The sequence below is a fragment of the Panthera pardus genome, unplaced genomic scaffold (assembly GCF_024362965.1).
Source record: "Panthera pardus isolate Hobbes unplaced genomic scaffold, ASM2436296v1 HiC_scaffold_21, whole genome shotgun sequence".
Classification (NCBI taxonomy): domain Eukaryota; kingdom Metazoa; phylum Chordata; class Mammalia; order Carnivora; family Felidae; genus Panthera; species Panthera pardus.
This window is the reverse complement of record NW_026526777.1, coordinates 45,848,526-45,860,839: the sequence shown is the minus strand read 5'-3', so window position 1 is coordinate 45,860,839 and position 12,314 is coordinate 45,848,526. Positions and strand designations below refer to the sequence as shown.

General features: G+C 39.5%; 1 protein-coding gene across 6 annotated transcripts in view; it reads right to left on the bottom strand.

Moving 5' to 3' along the window:
* Nucleotides 1–12,314, bottom strand: part of SWT1 (SWT1 RNA endoribonuclease homolog) — a 106,020-nt gene that overhangs the window by 43,293 nt on the left and 50,413 nt on the right. For all 6 annotated transcript variants that reach the window (XR_002074505.2, XR_002074504.2, XM_019426910.2 and 3 more), the window contains 2 exons: nucleotides 7,309–7,496; nucleotides 2,946–3,077 (listed from right to left, as the gene is read on the bottom strand). Coding sequence is in view for 4 of the 6 variants with exons in the window: in XM_019426910.2 (XP_019282455.1) it covers nucleotides 2,946–3,077; nucleotides 7,309–7,496 (320 nt within the window). In the remaining 2 variants the exon portion in view is untranslated. The remainder of the gene's footprint in view (nucleotides 1–2,945; nucleotides 3,078–7,308; nucleotides 7,497–12,314) is intronic.

Here is a 12,314-nt window from a genome sequence, read left to right as displayed (position 1 = left end):
AACAATTAAGTGGAGAATCACTGGTTTGGTAAGTTATATCAGCATCTGACTTCCAAAGCACAAGAACTTTGTGAAAAGCTTTTGAAAGGTATTATTATGCCGTTTTTACAGATGAATACAGAGGCTCAAGAAAATTTATTATTCCAGGTAACGTGCTAAAAAGTAGCAGAACCACTAATATTTTCTTGTTCCTGGAGGTATTGTGTCCTTGGAGGAAAGAATAACAAAATTATATCATCCTTAAAACTCAAACATTTACTTCTTTAGACACAGCTTATGTAAGTACTACAGGTTATAATTTCCCAATCCTGGCTTGACATGAGAATCACCTGGGGAGTTTGTAAAAATGCTTATGCCCAGGTCCCATGCTCAGAGAAGCAGATTTAATAGGTTTAGGGTCAAGCTGGCCACTGTTCTTTGTTTAAAGCTCCCAGATGATTATAGTCAGCCACTAAACCAGTGGTTCTCAGCCTCTGATGTGCAGCAAATCACCGGGACGACATAGACAACTGGGCCCCACCCCCCACAGTTTTGCACTTGGTAGGGTCTGGCAAGGTTTGAGAATTTGCATTTATAACAAGTTCCAGGTGGTGATGAGGATGCTGATTCTGCCAGTACCTGTTGAGAACCTCGGGTTAAGAAAGTTAACTAGTGCTTCTCAACTTTGGCTACATATTACAATCACCTGGAGAAAATTTTAAACTCCTGATAGCTGGGCACATATTTAAACCAATCACATCAGAAGCTCTGTAGAGAGATTCTGTATGTTTAAAGCACCTAAAATTAAAAAGGTTTCTCTATAGCAAAGGTTTATAAAACCCATCAATATGTAAATGGATACAGATTGGTTTTTGCAAGAGAGTAGTGTAGTATACAATATTTCCAAAGCTTTCGGATTAGAAACCTTTCTGTCTGGGCACATAATTAACAGATCTAAACATGTAGCCTATGGGACAAAGCAGACACAGCTCTGAATGGCCCACAAGACATTCCCCTACGACGTCATCTACTGCCAAACCCTTCCTTCCTCATTGCTTATTTTCCTATTAGAATATTAACAACTCTATTGTAATTTTTTTTTTTTTTTTTTTTTTTTTTTTGAGAGAGAGACAGCACAAGCTGACAGGGACAAGGGACAGAGAGAGGGGGAGAGAGAATCCCAAGCAAGTTCTGAGCTGCCAGCACGGACCCTGATGCAGGGCTCAGACTCATGAAACCGTGGATCATGACCTGAGCCCAGACCAAGAGTCAGATACTTAACTGACTACACTACCCAGGCGCTCCTGTTAATTTTCTTTTGTAACATGACTGCGTGATTTCCACGAGCTCTTTGGAGTCAGAGATCGCACGGAATTCATCCTTGATGCCCCAGAGCCTGATATGATGTCAAGGATAACCGGTGCTTGATAAACATTTTTTGAGTAATTGAATATAGATTGCTATCCCTACTTTCTGTAGAAAAAAGTAGTGTCAAGAATGGCTTTTGTGCAACCTAGAATGTGAAATAGCTTTTGCATAGCTAAAATAAAAATTGAGTATTTCCCCTCATAAAGCTACTCTTATTTAGTATTGCTTTACATTAAAAAAGGGGGGGGGGGTACTATTTGCACTTAGAGATAATATTTAACTTGCCCTTGGGATCTTCCACCTCTTCAATCCATTAGTAACTTAAGAGTACCAAAAAGCTATTCTTTTTTTTTTTAAGTTTATTTATTTATTTTTGGGAAAGAGAGAGAGAGCGCATCCCAAGCAAGCTCCACACTGTCAGTGCAGAGAATTGTGAGATCATGACCTGAACATAAACCAAGAGTCAGACACTTAACTGACAGAGCCACCCAGGTGCCCCCCAAAAAGCTATTCTCAGAATCATTTAGCCAACTGTGATCCAAAAAGTGGTACAAATGCTCTGTGCATTAACAATGAGATGAAGTTTCCAAAAACCCTTAAGAGAAAAGAAAAAAAACTCAAAAACTACTGTTGTTTTGAAAAATACCAAGTTTTTAAAATTTGGACATAATATCAAATCAAATCAGTTTTGAGTTTTTGGTTTTGTTTTTTAATCTATAAAGAAGAGTAGTCTTCTGTTAGCAAGCTGCATGTTGAACTCAGGTCAAGCAATTTTGGTACATATCAAAATAATTGCAGGATTAAGCTTTGTATTCTCCTTTCTTGCCGCAAAAGAAAACATCTGACTTTATGCTAAAGTCCATTCTACAGCTTTCTGGCACTATGTTTTCTATATGCTTCAAAAATATTTAAAATAATCACATAAATATAAGTCTCAAAGCATCATTATGTTGCATCTCAAACTTCTTCATTTGGTGGTACTGTGAGACTGTATTAAAATATAGGGGCGCCTGGGTGGCTCAGTCGGTTGAGCGTCCGACTTCAGCTCAGGTCACGATCTCGCGGTCCGTGAGTTCGAGCCCCGCGTCGGGCTCTGGGCTGATGGCTCGGAGCCTGGAGCCTGCTTCCGATTCTGTGTCTCCCTCTCTCTCTGCCCCTCCCCCGTTCATGCTCTGTCTCTCTCTGTCTCAAAAATAAATAAATGGTAAAAAAAAAAAAAATTAAGAAAAAAAAATACTAACATATATTTGTATTTAAAGGGCAGTGATAATTACCTAAGCATTATTTTTCAACAAGTAATTACTGAGTGCCCATTATACACCAGGCACTGTTTTCACAGCTACAGCTGCACCATAATGAAAATAAAGTTCTTTACGAAGCTTCAAACCTGGTATGTTTTTTCTAGAAAGGAAAAAACTAGAAACATTCTTGTGGTCCAAACTACAAATAGAGGATTCTTTGCAAAGGAGAGGGAAAAGTGAAATCTAAAGGTCATTAGCTTATAAATCTTGCTGAAAGGCTCCCAGCACCTCTGCAAAAGCTAGTCAACTTAGAAGAAAGAGAAAATAAATGAAACTTCAAAATTAATTAGTGGTTACCTCTGAATTCCTTCAAGAATATCCTTCACAGCTGCCATTAACTTTTGAAGATATACAAATGCTTCCTCAAATGATGCTATTTTTGAAGAAGTCAAAGCTGCATTTGAGCCCAATCTTTGAAATACATCCATGCTAAAATAGAGTGGAAAAAAAAGATACTCATAAGTACATATGCATTATTTATTTATTTAATTTTTTAAATATGCACTATTTATTGTAATTCAAGCATTTCCATTTATAATATATAAAATAAGGTAATATTTATAACTCCTCTCTCATTATCCTGATTTATTTAAATCAGAAAAAAAAGACAGTGACTTGTGAATGTACAGGCTACCATTCATGCAGAGGATCTAGGTCAATGACTATATGCGTCTAATCTAAAGTAATACTGTAAAAGCTATGGGAATAATGTTTCATATCAAAAGACCATAAGACATGCAAGTAATGGTATTTTTTTAAACATTTACTTGTTTATTTTTTAAGAGAGAGAGAGAGGCAGACAGAGACACACACAACAGAATCTGAAGCAGGCTGCAGGCTCTGAGCTGTCAGTGCAGAGCCCGATGAGGGGCTCGAATCTGAGAACCAGGAGATCATGACCTGAGTCGAAGTCAGATGCTTAATCGACTGAGCCACCCAGGCATCCCTGGAAGTAATACTACTGATCTACATTCAGGTCAGTACATAAGTATTGTCAGTGCTCCAGTACATAAGGATGCAGAAAAGAAAAGACATCAGATTTACCTGTTTGCTGAAACTAGAAGTTATAAATGTTAATATACTTTACTCTGATCATTCCAATTTTAGAAATCTATCACATATTAATAATAATTTTGCATTTGGTAAACAATTAGTAACCATGTAAATGTTCAGCAATATAAAAAGTGCTAAGTAAATAGTGAATTAGCCACCTGACGAAATAACAAAGAACAATTAAAATAATACGCCATCTATAAATTAGAAACATAAAGGTATACAAAATTTATTTATATAACATAACAACCACCATATAAAAAGTCAAAACATATGCTGTACTGGGTTGAACAGCATGCCCCCCAAATTCATGTTCACCCAGAACCTCAGAATGTGACCTTATTTAAGATCTTAGTCAAACTTCCCAATAGAATAGAGCCTACAGACACCTGGATTTCAGACTTTACAGCCTCCAGAACTGTGAGTGAATAAATTTCTATGATTGTAAACCATCTAGCTTGTGGTAATTTGCTATGGCAGCCCCAGGAAACTAATATACATGCCTAAAAACAAAGCTGGGTGTACATAACAGTAACAATGTTAACTACTGGGTCACCTTTAGGTAGTAGCATTCAAGGAAGTTTCTCCCCTACTTCACAGTACTTTCCAAAGCCCTTTTTAAAATAATTGTGGTAAAATAGGGGTGCCTGGGTGGCTCGGTTGGTTAAATGTCTGACTCTTGATTTCGGCTCAGATCATGATCTCACAGTTTGTGGGATCAAGCTCCACATCAGGCTCTGTGCTGACAGCATGCAGCCTGCTTGGGATTCCCTCTCCCCCTGTCACTCTGCCCCACCCCTGCTCACATTCTCTCTCTCTCTCAAAATAAATAAAATTTAAAAAAAAATTGTGGTAAAATAAACATAAAATTACCATTTTAACAATTCTAAAGTGTTCCAAATTCAGTGGCATTTGGTAGTTCACACTGTCTGCAACTGTCACCACTAACTAATCAAGACTATTTTCATCACTCCAGAAGGAAATCCTGTATTCATTAAGCAGTCATTCATCATTCCTCCCTCCCCCCAGTTCCTGGTAACCACTAATCCATTTTCTATCTCTACAGATTTACCTACTATGGATATTTCAAATAAATGGAATTATATACCATGTGACCTTTGTGTCTGGCTTCCTTCAATTAGCATGTTTTCAATATGCATTCACGTCATAATGGGTGTCGATACATTATTATGACTGAGAAAGATTCCATTTTATAGATACAAACATTTTATGATAGGCCACAGTCTGTTTATCCATTCATCTGTTGATGGGCATTGGACTGTTTCCACTTTGGCTATTGCAAATGGTTGTGAACATTCATATGTAAGTTTTTGTTTGAACCCTTGTGTTCAGTTCATTTGGGTATAGCTCTGTGAATGGAACTGCTGGGTCACATGGTGATTATATATTTAATGCATTGAAGAACCAAAAAATTGTTTTTCCACATTCACAGAAGTGATATATAAAAAAGGTGACGGGTCTGCAAAAGGGAAAACTTAGAAAATCTAAAGAAATGCAATTGTTAATAAGTACAGTTTTACCTTTCCAAAAGAAAAAGTATTTCAAAGCATAAAATACATAGGGCCTACCAGACCTTCAAATGAGCATCTCTACATGAAAGGCTCAAGCATGAATATATTGGAAAATTATACAGTGACTCTGGTACACAATCAGGCATGAGAAGCAATGAAGTGGGCTTTAATAACCATGCGCTGATAAAGCAATATAAGCATTTTTCATGTACTGAAATACTACAAAGTAAAGTCTATTACACAGAAATTACCCAGAATTCTAACATCCACCACAAACGTATATATATTATAGGTCAACTCCAAGGCAAAAAAGTATTCAATTGTTTTGTTTTGTTTTGTTTTTTTAGAGAGAGAGTGTGTGAGCAGGGGTGAGGGGCAAAGGGAGAAGGAGAAGAGAATTTCAAGCAGGCTCCACGCTCAGGGCAGAGGCCAACACGGGGCTTGATCCCTTGACCCTGGGATCGTGACCTGAGCCAAAATCGGATGCTCAACCAACTGAGCCACACAGGCGCTGCAGTATTCAAATATTTTCTAAATGAAGAGAAGATTAAAGCATCTTACAAATGGCTTTAATCTATTTTATTTTGAAAGTGATAATTTCTGCCTAGCATATATGGTAACTTTCAGCTAACAAGAATCTCTGATTAGCCAAAACATTACAAATACGCTAAAACTGGACAAAACAAACACACAAAACCTTTGCTTTATAAGAAAATACAAAATTCCAAGGGCTAAAAATGGGCCCTCAATCTACAGTGTTGTAAATAGAGAATAGATGGTTAAGAAGAGTGCTCCTATTCCTTTGCTGCTAGGACAGATGGTATTAATCTAAAATAACAGTCGCACTGGACCCTTGAACCAAAATCACACTAAACCGCATACAGTATGACTGGCAAATTATATAATATGTATAAAATTATATAAAGGTTATGGGTTTGGGAGAAAGTATGGGAGAGACTGTTGGCCTACTTTAAAATCAGTTGTTTTAAATTATTTTTTAAGTTACTCCAGCAGTATTTAAAGACCTACTCACAACTGGTCTCTATCTTTTCATTTTACCAGGAACATAGTATTTCATGTGTATCAAAGGAATAAAAGCATTTCTTCCTTTCTTTAAAAAAATGTTTATTTTAATTTTGAGACAGAGAGAGAGCACACGTGTGAGTAGGGGAGAGGCAGAGAGAGAGAGTGGGACAGAGGATCTGAAGTGGACTCTGAGCTGACAGCAGCAAGCCCTCCGTGGGGCTCGAACTCACAAACTGTGAGATCATGACCTGAGCTGAAAAGTTGGGACACTCAACTGACTGAGCCACCCCGGCGCCCTGCATTTTTTCCTTTTGAATAAAAATATTTATCTTCCTTTTCAAAATGCCTTATATGAATTTTCCCTAATCCAAAATGACATTTTCTTAGGTTATTTTAAATTTTACTAAGGCTTTAGGGGCGCCTGAGTGGCTCAGTCGGTTAAGCGTCCAACTTGAGCTCAGGTCATGATCTCATGATCCATGCGTTTGAGCCCCATGTTAGGCTCTGTGCTGACTGCTCTGAGCCAGGAACCTGCTTCTGATTCTGTGTCTCCCTCTCTCTCTGCCCCTTCCCTGCTCATGCTCTGTCTCTCTCATTCTCAAAAAATGCATAAATGTTAAAAAAAAATTTTTTTTTAATAAATTTTACTAAGGCTTTGTATCCTGCTAATTTGTTCAGCCAATCTAGGTGGCCTTCACTGGTTTTTGACATACATGGGAAATGCCTCTCATCAAGAGTTCACATCTGAATCACCTGGAGAGATTTTTTTTTTTTTTTTTTTTATGCACTATTGCAGTGTCAGCTCAGTCTTAGCAGACCGAATCAGAACTTCTAGGGACAGAGCCTAGGCATATATATTTTTAAAACTCTCCAGGTGAATCTGATTGCATCCCTATTTAAGCATCACTGTTTCTAAAGCACCGAGTTGGTAAAAGTCTCTCAGTAAGGTAATCTAATGCATTCAACTCACAACCCAAACACTAACTGTCCAATGAATAACAGCAATGATGGAAAACCCTAGAATTCAAAAATTCTTAGAAATTTAGTACCTGTTCTGATATAATGTTGTCCAAACATTCTCTAGGGTAGACCAGATTTTTTGATGCCTGTTGGGCTGGGGAAGATGAGAACCTGAGAAAATGGTGACTTCTTGGTTATTAGATTTCATTAACGAGGTATCTTCTTGCTTTTTACCCACTGTAGTTTCTGAAGGATTTTGCTTAAGTTTTGCCTTGACCTGGGGAAATAAGAATTAATAAATTTCAGCTAGTTCTTCATCAGTAAATGAGAGAAACAGAATGTCAATTGTGCTTACATTGTTCTAGCTTTCCGAGAAATGCTGACTATTCTTTGTCCTTGACTGTGTACACGATGTTCCCAGAAAGGCATCAGAGCTAGAAAAAATATTTTCCTTTTCCACTTATATCAAACAATATTTCCAATGTGTTTACTACAGTGACATCTCTTTTTAATTTTTTTAAACGTTTATTCGTTTTTGAGAGACAGAGTGTGAGTGGGGGAAGGGCAGAGAGAGGGGGAGACACAGAATCTGAAGCAGGCTCCAGGCTCTGAGCTGTCAGCAGCAAGCCTTATCTGGGGCTCGAACCCACCAACCATGAGATCATAACCTGAGCCAAAGTCAGACGCTTAACCAACTAAGCCATCCAGGCGCCCCTATAGTGACGTTTCTTAGCTAACATGCTAATATCAACTTAAGAATACTGTTTGAACACTTTTACATGTATGGCATTAAACTAGACAGAGAACACCTAGGATACAATAAACATGTGTAATCAAGCCTCCAAGCACCTTACAATCCATTAACAAGAATGTGATTGCAAAGGGCTATTACTAAAAAAAAAAAAAAAATCAGAATGGAATGTAAATCTTATGCCACTGAAGAAACCACTGGTTTCTAACTTAGGAAGTGACAGATTCAGGACTGTACTCTAAGACAAACGGGAACATAAGAAAGTAGAGGCATGAAGACTGGTCAGAAGGCTACTAAAATGATCCAGAAGAGGAGTCCTAAGAACTTGAATTAAGTAGGAAAAGGCAGTAAAAGAAAAAGAAAAACTTTTGCAAGAAATATTTATTTTCATTTTAGAGAGAGAGAGAGAGCACGAGTGGGGGAGAGGGACAAAGGGAGAGAGAAAGAGAATTTTAAGCAGGCTCCATGCTCAGCGCAGAGCTGGATGTGAGGCTTAATCCCACGACCCTGGGAGCATGACCTAAGCTGAAATCAAAGAGTTGGACACTCAAGTGACTGAGTCACCCAGGTCCCCCATGCAAGAAACATTTTTAAAGACTTGACCAGAAAGAGCTAGAATGTATTAAGCTAAGCAAAATAACTCAATCAGAGAAAGACAAACATGTTATTTCACTCATATGTAGAATTTAAGAAACAGAACAGATGAATATGGGGGAAGACTGGGGTGGAGTGGGGGTGGAAAGAGGAGAGAGAAAAACAAACCACAGGAGGCTCTTAACGATAGAGAACAAACTAAGGGTTGATGGAGGGGAGGTAGGTGGGGAGATGGGCTAGATGAGTGATGGGTACTAAGGAGGGTACTTGGGTGTTATATGAGCACTGGGTGTTATAGGTTATAAGTGATCAATCACTGAATTCTACTTCTGAAACCAATATTGCACTGTATGTGAACTAACTAAAATTTAAACAAACAAACAAAAAAAATACTGCGGCTTCCACTAGAGCCTCCAGGAAAGGAGACTGCTGGCTGTATGCCCTAGGCATGCATTCCACTGTTCCAGTCTACAGGGCCTCTGCATTCCCCCTCCCCCACCTTTACAACTCCTCCACCCAATGCAGTCCCTAGAGAAAGCCTTGGGAGTATAACAGGGAAGCTCAAAACAAGGCTCCAGGGTATGACAGTCCTGCTAATGGCTGTCACCAGTATCAGACTGTAGCTGTCGCTCAGGTACAGATTAGTCTGAAGGAATGTGAGGCCAGCTCCCACTTAACACCTGTGTCTGCTCTGGTCTCACAGCTTCTAAGATGGCAGTATATTCACGGGTCACCCCTGTGAAATCTGGCCACATGTCTGGTGTTGGCGGAGATGAATATGGCATCAAGGTCTCACTTCTGTTCTAGGAATGGATGGTTTGGGGACGTTGGCTCCTGTGTAGGCGGAATGGAGATGACACTTATGGAAATTTGCAATGTTTCACAGAATTTTAAGAGCTGACAATTCTCTTAGCATTCTTGTCCTGGACTTCTCAAATTGGGGTAAGTAATGCTATAAGCAAAGTTAGATAGACTTGGCTAAAGTCTAGATTCAGGGAACAGGGAGACTCTAAGATTTTTTGAATCTGGATGCGTAGAAGAATAATGGTACAAATAATAGAAATATAAAGTGTCCATAAAGTAGAAATAGATCAAACCCCCTTGATTATTATTTCTCCAAAGAATATAAAGACACAGTTTTATTCAGTAAAAGTCAAACATATAAACACATCAACACATCACAGATACATGTGCAAGAAGTGATGAAAATGCTATTTTAATGTGCCACATTAAAACTGCAGTTTTAAACAGTACATTAAACTATGTCTTGCTGATGAAGGAAAACACACTGAACATGCCACATAGTGCAATAGCAGTAAGCCATTTAATGTATATTTATCTGTATTTCTGGATTTTTATGGCCACCTGAGGTAAAGCCAAGAAGGGCTGGTTACAGAAAAGAGGAGAAACAGACTACAAGTTTGTGTTCAGAATGTTGTCTGTGAAGAATAAAAAGACATTTAGGTAGAGATAGCTAGCAGGTAATTGGATATGCAGATCTGCAGCCTACAAGACACAGTTGGGAACTGTTCTCAAGGGAGACAAACCTCTGAAGTAGACGAGATTGTTACGAGAGAATATAGCAAAAAAGAAGGACAAGGGTAGACGAATTGAAGGAGGGAGGGAATTAGCAAAAAGAAAAAAAGAGATCAACGAGATAGGGGAAGAGTCAGAAGTATTCAATAGCAATAAACGCCAAAAGAGAGAAGTTTCAGGAAAGAAAGGGTAGACAACATCAAGTGCTGAAGAAAGGTTGAGAAATGAGAAAGAGTAAGAAAGAGTGAGAAAAGGGTGCATTTGATCATTAAGAAGGAAATGATAACCTAATTCACTTACCAGAGTGTGGAGGTAAAATTCTACTTGTGAAGGATTAAGGAAGAAGTGAGTGAAGAAATGGAAACCATGGTTATAGATTGCTCTTTAAGAAGTTTGGTGGTTGACAGAAAGAGGTAGTGCAGTAAATAGCATGGACAATGAAAAATATTTAAGCATATTTTATTTTATTTTAGAGTACACACACACACACACACACACACACACACACACACACACACACACACGAGCAGAGCAGGGGAAGGGGCAGAAGGAGATGGCTAGAGAGAATCCCAAACAGCACTGAGAGTGGAGCCCTATGAGGGGCTGGATCTCCTGACTGTGAGATCATGACCTGAGCTGAAATCAAGAGTCAGATACTGAACCAACTGGGCCACCCAGGTGCCCCTAAGAATATTTTAAATATTTATAAATAATGATACTGAGCAGAATAAAGTGCTATACTATTGATTCAAATAATTTTTTTTAAATATCACCTTGGGGGAGGTGTGCCTGGGTGGCTCAGTGGGTTAAGCATCTGACTCCTGATTTCGGCTCAGGTCATGAGCTCACAGTTTGTGGGTTTGGGCTCCCATGTTGACAGAGTGGGGCCTGCGTGGGATTCTCTCTCTCCCTCTCTCTCCACCCCTCCTGAGCTCACCTAAAGCAGGGCACAAGCTCACCCAAAGCTTGTGCTCATCCAATGTGGGACTTAAACTCACCAACTGTGAGATCATGACCTGAGCGGAAGTCAGAGGCTGAATGACTGAGCCACCCAGTCATTTTTTAAAAATGTCTATTTATTTATTTTGAGAGAGAGTAGGGGAGGGGCAGAGAGAGGGGGAGAGAGAATCCCAAGCAGGCTCCAGCACTGTCAGCACAGAGCCTGATGCGGGGACTGATCTCATGAACTATGAGATCATGACCTGAGCCGAAATCAAGAGTCAGGTGCCTAAGTGTCTGAGCCACCCAGGTGCCCCTGTATCTATTATTTCAAAGATTTTATTTTTTTAAAATAATCTCTCTACCCAACGTGGGGCTTGAGCTTACAACCCCAAGAGTCGCATGCTCCACTGACTGAGTCAGCCAGGCATCCCAGAACTCTGCATCTATTAGCTCTTTTAATCATCACAACTAGGGGCGCCTGAGTGGCTCAGTCGGTTGGGCGTCCGACTTCAGCTCAGGTCACGATCTCGCGGTCCGTGAGTTCGAGCCCCGCGTCGGGCTCTGGGCTGATGGCTCAGAGCCTGGAGCCTGCTTCCGATTCTGTGTCTCCCTCTCTCTCTGCCCCTCCCCCATTCATACTCTGTCTCTCTCTGTCTCAAAAATAAATAAACGTTAAAAACAAAAATCAGGGGCGCCTGGGTGGCGCAGTCGGTTAAGCGTCCGACTTCAGCCAGGTCACGATCTCGCGGTCCGTGAGTTCGAGCCCCGCGTCGGGCTCTGGGCTGATGGCTCGGAGCCTGGAGCCTGCTTCCGATTCTGTGTCTCCCTCTCTCTCTGCCCCTCCCCCGTTCATGCTCTGTCTCTCTCTGTCCCAAAAATAAATAAAAAACGTTGAAAAAAAAAAAATTAAAAAAAAAAAAAAAACAAAAATCATCACAACTACCCTATCAAACAGATACTATGATTATCCATATTTTATAACTGAGACATAGAAAGGGTAAGTAACTCATGCAAGGTCATACAGCTGGTAAGACTCACAAACAGGACTTGACCTTCAGCAGTCTGACTCTGAATGAGGTTATGATCTCTCTCCAAAATAAAAGTAAATGTTACCCTTTTCTATCTTTGGGTGCAGGAAGACAAAAAGAAAAAGTTATTCTTTCTGGTTTTGCCTGTTTACATGAATCATGAACTATAACATATACATGAATGAAAGACATATTTTGTTCTGAGATATGTTTCTTAAATCATCACATGCTGCCTCTTTTCCTC